The 14243-nt window shown below is 39.1% G+C and overlaps 1 protein-coding gene across 2 annotated transcripts in view; it reads right to left on the bottom strand.

The window, feature by feature from the left end:
• tafa5l (TAFA chemokine like family member 5, like) overlaps positions 1–14243 on the bottom strand; it is a 175069-nt gene that overhangs the window by 14102 nt on the left and 146724 nt on the right. The window contains exon 4 of one of the 2 annotated variants that reach the window (XM_041798341.1): positions 3266–3312. In XM_041798341.1, the coding sequence (XP_041654275.1) occupies positions 3289–3312 (24 nt within the window). In that variant the 3' untranslated portion in view covers positions 3266–3288. The remainder of the gene's footprint in view (positions 1–3265; positions 3313–14243) is intronic. The other variant, XM_041798342.1, reaches the window with a different exon arrangement.

The following is a 14243-nucleotide window of genomic DNA, read 5'->3' as shown; positions in this document are numbered from 1 at the left end:
TCATCACGTTTGAACCCAGAGAGAGTGAGCACACTTAACTTTGTTAATTTCCGGTATCAAAATGTTTTAGATGTGTTTGTGCAATTTGGATAGTGTGCAATAATTTTAGATAATTTTTATATAAAAAAACAAGATATAATTCAACATGGGTGCCTTAAGCCCACTTCAGATCAAATATTTGCAACCTTTTGGAGCATTGCAGGTGACAGTTGCAGCAGTTTGAACTGAGCTGTTGGGGCTTGACCCTGGGTAGGTGACAGTGTAGACTGTGATTGAGTTTGTCAAATTACCAGCTACTTGTTTTTGGATGTTGCATGCAGATAAATGGGACATTGGAAATGGAAAGCTTGTTTGAAGGCTTAACAGTAGCAAATATTTGTTCAAAGCAGAGTTCATTTTAATATACAATACAACCATGCTGTAAATTTTGGTAATGATTAAACGTTTCTTTTTTAAATAAACATTTATATATGCTATGATTGTGCCACCATCGTTTCATGTTTATGATGAGAAACATGCACGGCAGTATCTTTATTAAAGGGAACTAGCAATGAATAACCCCTGTTTTGGAATCATACAGTCAAATGTTTATTATCATGATGATAAAGATACAGAAAAATAGAAATTAATGACTAAAGTGTAAACTGTCAAACAGAGAGGGATAGAAAAAGCACCACGGTAGGAGCAACTGCTTCTGTGTGCATGTGCACTTCAGTTAATGTGCACTACCTGTAGAGACAGGCTGATTGCACGGTAACTTAAAATATAGATCACTTTAAACTGAGTGCCTGCGAGACACAATACATCATCTCCCCCAGTTTTCAGTGGTGTAATCTGGTAGGCTAGACTTGACAGAGTCATACTTAAGAACCCTGTAAATTGATAAAAAAAAATCTATATGTAGGTTTGTTGTATGACAGACCAGTGTGTTTTAAACCAAATTTCTGTGAAATCTGTAAGTTTAGAAAATAAAGCTTTAAAATCCTGAAAAATGAGGGTGGTGTGGGTGCGTCGGTTGTAACACATCTAGTAAGACAGGGTCGTTAGGCATAAAACTCTGGTATAGTTGAGTGCCTTCTGCCTAGATAGTGGCATATGAGTGGTCCTTGTTGTGGATGGCCCCAAGGTCTAAATCCAACCTGTGGTTTCTTTCCCTTATTTCAATCCCTACTCTCTCCACTAGATTACTGTCTACTCTCCTGTTTCTCCAATAAGGGTAGAATATCCCCCTCCCCCTCCAAAAAAGCCCTGAGCATGAAAACAATTTCCCCAGCACAAGTGCCTGTTTTTAGTCTGAGATCATCTCAACCAGAGACAGCATCAATCTTTTCCAGCAATTAAACCCTCTTGACAAAAACTGTCATTTTACCAAACACAAAACAGGACTTGTTTGTCCATCCCAGTCTCATTTGGTTCCTTTTTTCTGTTTTAGGAATCAGAGTTTCCGATAGTTTTTTTGTGTGTCTCTGGTCAAATGGCAGTCATCAAGATATCTGCCTTTTACAAGAATTACCAGACATTTTCTTTAGATAGACATGCGGCCAATAATCTGCATTAGCAATAAAACATAAAAACACAAACACTGTGAGACAACTGTATGTCTCCATGAAAACTCTTTTCTTCCTGAGCCTGACCCAGGACCAAGACAGTAGAAACAGAGTCTCACATTAAACCTGAGTAACTGTTACCCTGCTATTACAGCCTGCTTGAGATATATTACACATGACCGGACCTTGGAAATGACTGCTGAAATACATTCCTTTCTTTGACTTTGTGTAAGTTGTCAAAAAAAATATGATGAAACCTGTGAGCCTCTCCTCCAGTCAGTTGAACAATATATAAACAACATATAAACAACAACAGCTCTTAGCTTTACATTAGCACCATTAGCTCTAAATTAGCCTGGTAGTACATTAGCTGCTAACATAACTTAGTGGGTTACAACAGTCAAATACCATCATCCAATGAAAACACCAACGAATCATCCAAACACCACCTTAAAACTCCACATTACAGATGTAAATGAGTCTTCCCATCATATACTGATGATCTCAACTGTAACCTCCACTAAAACAGTAAAATCAAACCATCATGGTTCATTTGGAGTAGTCCCTAAAAAAGTCCAAAGTGTTCACTGTAGCGGGTCCAGTACAGTCCTCCTCCTATCAAAGGTTCTTCCCACACTGCTACTGATTAGCCGGGACATCTCGAATATGAACACCCAGCTACAGGGAAGTGATGTTATGCTATCACCATCAGTCCTGAGGAGCTATGCCTTTCTCCGTGAAATGATTCTGTGTTGAATACAGTTCCACTTCATCTGAGAATTGGTCATAAGCAGATTTACACACTCATCGTGGCCCTCTACAACTTTCTGCTCAGTCCAGGCCCACCCTTGTCCCGGTGGCTGCTGCAAAAGTCTTGATGTTGCTCAGGTATCTGCAGTTCACCTTTCCTTGCGACCTGCATCAATGACTAACTCAAAAACCATTCATACTGCTTACTTTCCTGCAAAGTTTTTATAGCTTTGTTTGACATAATCCATGTTGATCATGAGTATTTGCTGCCTAAATTAGCCATGTGCTGTGTCATGTAGATAGACAACCCCAGCACTGAACAGGAGGTAGGTTGTAAAAAAATAACTTTGGGTTTTTATTAAAGGATTCTTGCAACATTTCTTCTGGGTAACACAATTTCTGTTATGTATTTATTCATTATTTACTTATTTGGTAATTGGCATATTTTTCAGCCAGAAATTTTGGCCGGTTATATTTTTATATGCTGGACCGCCACCTGCAAATCCAGCCAAAACCTGGTAAATACTGGCTCACAGAAACTTTGTTTTGACTCTAGTAAATGCCATTTAGTGCTGAACATTTAAAAACGCAATGTCAGATAACCTTATATAAAACCTAGCTGGTCAAGGTGGTAGAGCAGTTACTCCTGTGTTTAAGAGGTAAAAAAGCTGCTTTTGCTGGTGGTAGGTAAAGCATGTTTCTTGGTCAATAAAAGTGTTCTTCATCCCTGCAGTGATCCTCTCTGTAGAATAACTGTCTGAGCTTGTTAGGTGCATTTCTCCCTCCAGGATTACATTGCAGCAATTCAAAAACCCATTAGTCATTGAGACCCCGAAATATTTGAACAAAACAGGGAGCAAGTTTAAAATAAATGAGTTCTTCTTTAAAACATCTTAGAATTGAGGCAAATAACAGAAGCAGGATATTACTCTGTATGCAAATTAAAGAGATGCATAATAGAAACTTACATACTTGCTGGTTCCTCTGCATCCTACGACGGCTCCTTGGGCAAAGGCTGAAAAAGAGAGGGAGAAGGTCAGCGTGGCAGGAACAGAGGGCCAGCCTTCACTAACAGTTTATTCAACTTTTCCTCAGCAGATTGGCCTTGGACGCAGAGCAGCATATGTCCATTTAAAAGCACAGATGGCATGTCTTCCAATTATGTTTAAGGTGGGACGACGGAAGCTGAAGGTTATTTTGTTCTCTCCAGTTTTTATGACCTCCGAGGACCGCTTCTCTCCTCGACCAGAAAATACGAGCGAGTAATGGGCACCTCATCATCCATGTTAACGACTCGGAGACCTTTCCTTTTCTCCATCAATGGCATCGCACAGATAGAACATTTTATCACATTAGCTGTAGGGCAGGGTGATAAACAGGGATACACTTTGTTTCTCTGTGAATAACAACTTCTCGCCTCCCACATCCATCTTTAGGAGAACACAAGAAAACACGCTGTTTTCCCCTTGACCGGGGGACGGAAACAGCTCCCTTGCCTTCTTAATATTGGTGAATGAGCCACTTTTGTGTAGATAATGACTCGGCTAATCATAATCAGGAAGCTAATGATCTGTTTAGCCAATCAGAGCAGCCAAGGCGAGACGCCTGTCTGGGCAAGGCATTGGCATTCCCAGCAGCCGCTGCTCCCCCTTAAGCTGTGCCAGGTGATCTGCAGCAGAGAGGCAGACTTGGTATGCCCGCCCGGCCTGTAGTAGCGCGATCTGTCTGTCCGACGTTGGACTGGCCCCCGATGCTGTCGAAGAAATTCAGTCCTCTGAAGAGGCGCTGATCTATCACACCTCTCCAGCAGCATGTCATCTAAATGCTAAGTACTTCCACTGCATCTTTAAATCAAAACAAGAAAAGAAATGAGCACGGGGGCGAGCGCTGGGGAGGGATAAAAGCTTATAAGGGCACAATAGAATGTGCCTTAGCTTTTTGATTACATTCATTTTCAAGAGAGAGGAAATGTGGGAGAGGAGGGAAGAATGTGCATAAGGATCCCAGAGACCTTGTTACACCTGCAATTGTATGAGGAAAAAAAGCCAGAATGGTTATTGATACACCCGCCCTGTAGGTTTCTTCAGAGAAAATACTTTCTTGTTTGATTTCTCTCCAAAAAAACCACCATGAATGTACCTTAGCTACTCCCCACAATGGAGCCCCCTCCTCTCCCCCGTCTCCAGTCTCAGCCGGACTCTTTGCAATCGATTGGAGGGATTCTTGAAGTCGGAGCAGAGTGCTGAGGCTGCAGAAGCAACCGGCACTATTAACTGCTCTTACTAATTAAAAGGGTAACAAGGTGAGCTCGGCCCCACGGGAGGAACTGTGCAGGAGACAGAGCGGCCTCTTTGCTCGCCATGCACACCGGTAAACACTGCTCACCGCCTGTGGTGTTTACAAGAGCGGATTCCAAGGACAACGAAGACATATTCATCCCCCGCTGGCACCAGGGATGAGGGAGATCCACGGATAAAGAGGAATAGAGAGAGGAATCAGGGAGCACGCACACTAATAAGCGCTTGGCTAATTGCTTGTGTTGCGGTAAAATTGAAACATTTGGACCTCGTCTCTGAGCTCGGGGTGCCCTCGTTTCATCCTCCCTTGTAAACACTGAGCACTGTGCATGAATGATAAAGTTTCACAGTTCAAATGAGGTGCGCAGCCTGGATCTTTGAGAGGGTGCCAGTGGAGATTGGCAAAAATATTAAGGGATTCAATTAACTCTCTTCCTTATCATCAACACAACATATTTGAGGATCAAAGTACTTTTAAGATACAGTACTCCTCGCATTACGCAAAATAAAATCCGCAGCCAAGGTAGTGTTACAGTTCCTGGAAACCTGTGTAGCTGAGAGGCAGAGCCACTGCAGGTACAGCAGACAGCCTGTTTGCTCGCTGCTCAGGGGGAGACAAAGCAGACGCTGCATATTTGGTTGCACTTCAAGCTGCAAAATTCTCACCAGTGAGCCCACCCAGCCAGCCATTATAGAGACAGGCACTGTGCCTTCACCACAGTGACCAAAAAAATCTCTCCCTAGGGGTCTCTTCTAACAAGTGGACTCCTGCTCAAGGCTAGGTTTGTGTTTTTATCAACTGCAGTCCCAGTCATTACTCTCCACGAGACCTGCTGCTGTTATTAAGCTAACAAGAACAGAGAAAGCCTACAGAAGACCCTTGGAGGATGCTCCATGCGAGGAGAGTGATCCTGATGTACAAAAGCATAAGAGCAGAGACCCTGAGCTAAGCTTTAAGTGTAAATTAACCCCCAGACCACTTATTTTCCAAGCTGAAAGCCTGGTCCTGTGGTTATTTAGCAGTGCTATTGAGCTAATCTATCTATCTATCTATCTAATCTATCTAACATAGAGTCAAAATATGCTCTACACAGGTTAAAACCTTCAGAGCATACATCTCTGACAGAAACTCGTGCAGAAAATTCTTCTTAGACAACCACATATCTCAGAGAGGAAGAGCCGGAATTTACTGGTACAATGCATTTCATTCATAAACAAAGTATGGCAGTTAAATACAAGAAATAACAACATTGCAAACATTACAAACTAAGAAACAGTTCAGAAATAAAATAGGGAAAAAAGTCAGCAGTCTAAGTCTAAAGCTAATGTAGCTCTGTAGATAATTACTTAGCTTACATAGCTGCTTTGTGAGCTTAGCTTTAGCTATGCTAGCTTTGTAGTTCTGTATTTCTAGATAAGTTAGCTTTAGCAACATGAGCTTTAGAAAACATGGCTAAAGCTTACCTAGCTACATAGAAAACATAGATATGTAGCTGCTTTTTGGGCTAAGCTTTTGCCATGTCGGCTAACATCACTACATAGCATACTGTGCCAATGAAGCTACATTAGCCAGGATAGCTGTGTAGTTAGGTTAGCTACGTAGCTAACAGAGCAATGTTATTTACATTAACTACATTTGCGACTAAGCTCTGTTAGCTCCGTAGCTAACACAGAAGACAAAAATATGTTAGCTCCAAAGCTATGTTAGCTACATAGCTTACTCAGCTAGCAGAGTTACATAAGCTTCGTTAGATACATAGCTTATTCAGCTAACAGAGCTACATTATCTACACAGCTAACAGAGCCACATTAGCTATATAAGCTATGAAGCTTGTGCGGCTAACAAAGTGCCATTGGCTGTGTTTGCTGTGTTAGAGTTTTTCCAGTAAGCAGACTGTTTACTCAGCTTTGTTAAAGATCTTGTTATCAGGTTTTTGCGGGTCAGGTTTCGAACAGTTAACTTTTGGTATCCTTACCATTGGCCTAACTCTTATCCTAACAGAAATTTACTCTTATTTTATTTCTTAAGTTTTAGCTTGCATCTCCTTCCTGAGCTATATAGTGTCTGAGATTAACCATCTGCAACCAGATTGTATTTTACCTTTTTCCTGTGGTGGGACCAGCTTTAATCATTACAAAGCTTTACAGTTATCACCCAATTTTTCTGCTGCTCTAGTCCTGAAAGTAAATTTACCCATGCAGGTCAACTGTCGTGAGAAATGGCCATTAATTTCAGTGGTAGATGCTGACAGTCAGAGTTATAACAATATGGCTAATAATCAAACGGTATAAAAAACATAACAGGGCTTTCCACTGTGGAACAGCACTGCTAAGTGAAAAAGCCAACTTGATTAATGTTGAATGGACAAATCATGAATTATTGGATCAGCCTTTGTTAACTAAACTAGTTGATACAACACATGATGTTGCATTTCTTTTAATTATGTAAGATATTTATCAAGTGAACACAAAGATTCAAGTTAAGCCAACTTACATATCTGGCACAACTACTTTAGTTTAGCCAGCTGAAATATATATTTGAACTGGAAAAAATTTCACCCAACACTGTGAGCATGTATGTCAACTACATGTCAACTACTATCAGGGGGGCCCTTCAACTGGAAAAAGCTGTTAAACTTGTTAATTACCAATTTCTGTTGGCCCCCATATTTGTTTATAGCTCTACAATATTCAATTCCTCCTGGAGTCATTTTCTACCATCCAGAATTGCCCCCACATCCTCCCTGCTCTCTATCATCTGCCCTACCTGTGCTACTGGTTCAAATAATCAGCCTGGACAGCTGTGGTCATTACCCACAGGAGACTCTGGAGGAGAAAATACCTAATGACATTTCTGTTTCAAAAGTGTCATTGCTGGTGCCCAAGTGGCCACACAGTTAAATAACCTAAAAAAAAAACATGTTTGTTAGTGTACATGGTATTGCACTGATTTGCAGCTGATGGTGCAGAAAATTTAATCCATGCAAAATTACCAGTAGCCCCACCAAAGGTGCAATGCTGCTTTAAAATCAAGTGTATTACAAAAAAAAAAAAAAATAAAAATAAAAAAACCTGAATGGAAATGACACATTGCAGCATTTTTGCAGATTCTAGCTCCTTATAGCTGCATTTACTGATTCTTTTTTTTTCACCTGAGGAGAGGAAACAAGCAACTATCAGTGGCACATTCAGGAAAAATGAAGTTGCCATGGCAAACAATAACTTATTTACAGTTGCTCATTTAAACATCCAGCAGACACAGGACAACACTGGCATTAATTTGGAGCTGGACACCTGGCAAATGGAAGTCCAATATCATTCTGCTTCAGTCTCCAACAAATCCTGAGGGAAATATTGGACTGTGTAGCTGCTAGAGCTCCACTATTTTCAGCATGTAAACTCTGAGTGTTTGACATGTGTCGCCGGGCTGAGAGTTTAGTGGAGATGTTCAACATGCAATCAAACTGAAGAGCTGCAAAAACTCTGATAAATCTTTGAGTTTTCTATTAATAAACCCTCACATAAACTAATCCTCTTGATCCATTATTGTACAAGAGTTTTGAATTAGAGCAGTAAATCATCTTTACTTTACATCTTTGTTGAGCGTTTTCAAATTTCAATTACAGTCTTTCATTGGTTTAAATTAATTTATAGAAAATAATAAGCAGGCCTTTAAGATGTGTGATTAAAACATAAAGTCTGCATGCTTCACAATGTTGAACTATGTCACTGCGTAATCATGCAGTTTAGTCACATTCTGACAAATCATTTACCATAATGACAATAATTAAACTCTTTTAAATATTAAAGCAGACTTTAGGTTTATTTGGATGAATAACTCACAAGTTTCAAAAGCCTGCAAATTAATTTTCATGCCAAAAGAAATAAATGAAGAGAAGAGGATGCCTGTCATGGGAGAAAAAGGAAAGCCTTTCAGATTTAAGAGCAGAGACTGCTAAATGGTGAGCTGAGTGGTGGAAAATAACACAAAATTACATAAATACTGAGACTGTCATTTAAAATCAGAATCAGGATGTTTGTTGGTGCTGCACAGTCGTGTAATGAAATTAGGTGCTAGTGATGCAGCATTAAATATAAGGGCAACATTCTTCAGCAGAGATATTTCAAATACGGACAAAATACAAAGATGTAATAAATATTAAATATTTTGCAGTCCCAATGTTAATTATGCACATTGTTTATATACTGCACATTATTTTAAAACTGCAAATAGTTTCAATATTGCACATTATTTTAATACTGCACATTGTTTAAATACTGCACATTATTTTAATAATGCACATTGTTTTAATACTGCACATTATTTTAATAATGCACATTGTTTTAATACTGCACCTTTTTTAAGACTGCACATTGTTTCAATACTGCACATAATTTTGACACTGCACATTGTTTTAAAAATGGACATTAATTAAATGCTGCAAATTGTTTTAATTCTGCACATTATTTTAATACTGCACCTTTTTTCAATGCTGCACATTGTTTTAACAACTGCACATTTTTGTTAATACTGCACATTGTTTTGATGCTGCACATTATTTAAAAACGCACTTTATCTAAGTACTGCACATTAATGTAATACTGCACACTGTTTTAATGCTTCACCTTTTTTTAATGCTGCACATTGTTTTAAAAATGCACATAAATTAAATGCTGCACATTGTTTTAGAAATGCACATAAATAAAATGCTGAACTTATTTTTAAAAAAATGCACATTGTCTTAATACTGCACATTGTTTTAATACTGCACATTCATTTAATGCTGCACATTATTTCAATATTGCACATTGTCCTAATACTGCACATTATTTTAATACTGCACATTTTTGTTAATACTGCACATTTTTTAAATATTGCACATTATTTTAACAATGCACATTTTTTTAATACTGCACATTGATTTAATGCTGCACATTAATTTTAAAATGCACATTATTTTAAATACTGCACATTATTTAAATGCTTCACATTGTTTTAATAATGAATATTGTTTCAAACCGGAATGACTTCAATTCTCTGATGCATGATGACTGCAGCTGCAAGAGAATCTGGAGAGCAAAGCTACTGCCTACATGCATTTAAATTTTGAAAACAATGTTTGTGAAAAGAATAACTTCGCATCATGTGACAATGACTGTAAAAGGGGGAAATTAAGACAAAACTAAATAAATAAGCATGCAAATGCAGAAAAAAAATGTTAGAATGATGGCTATAACAGTGAGAGTGTAAAGCAGAGCAGAAATAAAAATGTAAAAGTTGATATTGTTCAAGAAGTAGATAAACATATAAATGACAGGTTAAACCTGTTTTTTTCTTCTTATCTGCCTTTAAGACAAGATTACCTTATATTGATCCCTAGTTAGAGCAAATGCAGCTATGCCTGTGACGAGGTGCCAGTGGGCTAACTGCGTATGTCACAGTATGGCACAACATCTCACCACTATTCTGCAATAATATTTTTCACTTCTCTCGCTCTCTTGCTTTTGTGTAGCACACTGCTGTCACGCTTTGTCACACAACTGGAGGTGGCACAAACATGGAGCAAACAATCCATGTGAAATTCCTGGTTAAGTTAGGAAAAGGGCCAAACAGTGGCTGCGAGTTTTTGAGTGGTGCAAACGCTTTGAGAGTGGCTGCAGGGAGGTGGAGGATGACCCCAAGTCAGGATGGCCTTCCATGACAAAGACGGCTGAGAGCACTGACAGAGTGAACCAGCTGGTGCAGAGTGCAGATGATAGCAGAGGAGCTCAGCCTGAACCGGGTCAGTCCGGACCATCTTGGTGCAGGAGCTGGGGATGTGATAGGTGTGTGCCAAGGCAGTGCCTAAGCTTTTGTCGGATGACCAGGAGGAGCACTGGGTCAATGTTCGTCAAGACTTGCTGGAGAAGAATGTTCAGTTGCTGCCTTACCCGGTTTTCCTGGGTTGGCAGTCTGGCCTGATAACATTCATATCAAACATGTTTGATAGTTATGAATCTAGGCCAGGTAGGCTCTGTTCCTCAAATTTGAGGATTACTTGGGCAATTCAGAACACGCCCCTTCAGGGGCCTGAAGTTGGGCTAAAATATAGTGTATGGCCAGCCTTAGGGAGGAGTGTTTAATCAGACAGTGAATGAGACTCAAAAATGTCAGCATAAAACAAAGGAAGTAACATCAAAAAACCCATCTAGCATGTTGGTATTTGTTTGCTAAATTCTGTCTAAAATATTTGTGTCAGTATCAGCTCCTATTTCCAACCACTAAGCTTAAAAAGCAAGGACAGATGGAGCCGTGGCCGGCCGTCAGAGGAGCTGTGACAAGCAAGCCCAACCTGCTGACACCAGCAACACAGCCGGAGCAACCAGAGGTTACAAAGGGAGGGGGGCGCAGCCGGCAGAGAAATCCCCCTTAAATTAAATGTCAACTTAAGGAGCCCAGAGGGGGCAGTTGGTAGCCTTGTGAGGACCCATGCCCCATCCTGCTTTGGTCAACTTCCAGCCTATGCTGAAGCAGTGAGTGAAAATAATTTCATAATGCATTAAGTTATAAATGGGCCTAAACTAAAATAGCAGAAAAATGTCTTTTTGTTCTTGCTGTTTGCAATGCAATGGCCTGCAAGATTCTTCAACCCATATCTCTTTTACAGTGGATGAAAAATAGCATATCAGCTGCTGAAACTGAGACATTTTACCATTTTGTTATATTCTTTTAGGTCATTTTGAATTTAATGGCACCAACTCATCTCAAAAAAGTAGGGACAGGTCAGCAAAAGGCTGGAGAGTAATTGCTTCTGAAAAACAGCTGGAGGAGCATTTTGCAACTCACTAGGTTAATTGGAAACAGGTTTGTAGCCTGATTGGGTATAAAAGGAGCATTTTAGAGAGACAGAGTCTCCCACAGTTTGAGATGGACAGTTGTTCACCACTCTGTGAAAACCTGGGTCTAAAAATTGTTGAGTAATATCAGAAAAAATTCCTCAACTTGAAAATGCAAAGACTTGTACTGTTCTGTACCACAATCTGCAGTACATAAAACCATTAAAAGATTCAAAGAACCTTCAGAAATCTCTGTGCACAAAGGGCAAGGCCAAAGTTTATTAAAGGATGTTTGAGATCTTTGGGCCTGAGGGTGGCACTGCATTAAAAACAGGCATGATTCTGTACTGGGAATCACTGCATATGTCCAGGAACACTTCAAGAATGTGTTGATGTCAGACAGTTTAGTTTGTCATCCAGAAAAGTAAATTAAAGCTGCATCATGCAAAGAAGCAGCTGTATGTGAACATGATCCAGAAATGCCACCGTGTTCTCCGTTCCAAAGCTCATTTAAAATGGACTGAGGCAGCATGGAAAACTATTCTGTGGTCAGATTAATCAAAATTTGAAATTATTTTTTTGGAAACCATGAACAAAGTCCTGTGGACTAAGGGAGAGGAACCATCCAGCTTCTTATCAGCACACAGTTCAAAAGCCGATATCTCTGATGGTCTGGGGGTTGCAGTAGTGCCTATGGCGTGGGAAACGTACACATCTGGAATGGAACAATCATTCCTAAAGAGTAGATAGGGATTTAAGAGCAACATTAGCTCCCATCCAGACGTCTCTTTCAGGCAGTTTTAATTTTGTAGACTAAAACTATGAGTAAAAATGTTTGTCTACAGCTTTTTTTTCCATGATGAAAACTAGACTATCCTAAGATAGATCTTTGATGACTAAAACTGACAAAAAGTAAGTTTAGTTTTCATCAAGGTGACTAAAACTAGACTAAAATGTAATTTAGTTTTTATAGGACATTTAAAATTCATGATATTTCTCCACTGTTGGTAAATCTGTCAATAATCAATGCATCTGTATCTCTTTTGTCTCTCAGCTGTGGAAAGCAGGGACCCCAGGTTTAGCAGGGTGCATAGAACACACTACCATGATTTGGTACCAGATTTGGGCAGGAAAATAAATGCTTGGACAAAAAGGTAAAGACTAAAATGTGAGAGTTTTAATTAGAGCTGAACAATTTGCGAAAATAATCTAATCGCGATTATTTTTTGGGAGATTTAATGTGCGATTATTTTTAAGTTCCACATCTTATGTATTTTCAACAAACACAAGCAGTAAATCCTTCTATATTTCAACCACTGCAACATTAAACAGAAAAAAACTAGGGCTTATAGATTTTGAAAAAAGATTTAATTCCAATTATTTTGACTCATACTACAAATTCAGTATGAATTGCTGTATTGATAGGAATGATCATTTTCATGTCATTTTCATTTTGATTTTTGAGAAACTTAAAAAAAAAGGAAGGTAGGATTTTTGCAAACTATTCTAAAAAAAAGACACTTAGATATTTGCATGATGAGTGGAACATATCTCTGCTGCATAAACATTTTAATAAACTAGTATTTGAACACACTTTTCATTCCAGTGAAACACTGCACCTTTAGCAATTTGATAATTGCAGTAGGACATATTGTGATTTAAGCTAAATTTCAATTAAATGCCCAACCATAGTTTTATGGACTAAAACTAGACTAAAATGTTTTGGAGTTTTTGTCAACTAAAACTAGACTAAACCAAAAAAAGGGTAGAAATGACTAACATGTGTGAGATATGTAATCAAAAGACTAAAACTAAGACTAAAATTAAAAATTGCTGTCAAAATTAACACTGCTTTCAGGGAAGGCCTTGACTATTTCTGCAAGACAGTGCTTAACTACATACAACACAACATCACGGCTTCACAATAGAAGAGTCCGGTTGCTGAACTGGCCAGTCCAGACCTTTTACCAGTAGCAAACAAGCAAGCAATGAAGACCCAGGCCTGCTTAGCAGCTTGAATCCTACATCAGACAAAAATGGGACAACATTCCTCTCCCAGAACTCCAGTAACTGGTTTCCTCGCTACCCAGATGTTCACAGACTGTTGTTAAAAGAAGAGGGGATGCTACACCATGGGAAACTTGGCCCTGTCCATACTTGTTTTAAATCTGTTGCTGCACAGCAAATTCCCAGAGTGAAATAAATGGAAGTTAAACAACAAAAGAGTGAAAGAGTTAGATTATAGAGTAAATTCACACACTTAGACTCCGGCTAGTGTTCAGTGATGCTCCTGTGCAGTGTTTAAAAAAGTAGTTCATTCACACAGTGTTGAGAGCGATGAATCAACACTGTTCCTGAGTTCATTCCCAACAGCTTTGCTGCCACGCTTCCACTGCCACTTAAAATCTGGGGAGTGGAGTTTTTCCATCATGCATTGTGTGTTTAGATGTATTTCAGATGTTTTTAGATGTATTTATATGTGTTTAAATGTGTTTAGATGTGTTTAGATGTTGTCTGTTGTACAGTAATCACTACTGGAATTCATTTGCTCATGTTTCTGGTGGATTATTGTTGATTTTTATGTTATACACATGTGCACCATGAGCGACACTGTCCATTGAGTCCACTTCACACATGTGGCAAAGATCCACTCTTTGCAATGGATGATAAGCTACCTGCCTCTTTGCTTCATCCAAACTAGAGCAAGCCAGCTTAGCCAATACGGATTGGCAGGGTTTGATGGCATAGTGGAGCTTCATCTGCTGATGTTAAAAGTGATCTGAAAGATAATCTCTGTACATGAAAATATATTACACTATAAAGTGTTGACTAC

The sequence above is a fragment of the Cheilinus undulatus genome, linkage group 11, assembly GCF_018320785.1.
Source record: "Cheilinus undulatus linkage group 11, ASM1832078v1, whole genome shotgun sequence".
NCBI classification, from domain to species: Eukaryota; Metazoa; Chordata; class Actinopteri; order Labriformes; family Labridae; genus Cheilinus; species Cheilinus undulatus.
This window is presented reverse-complemented; position numbering and strand designations above follow the sequence as displayed.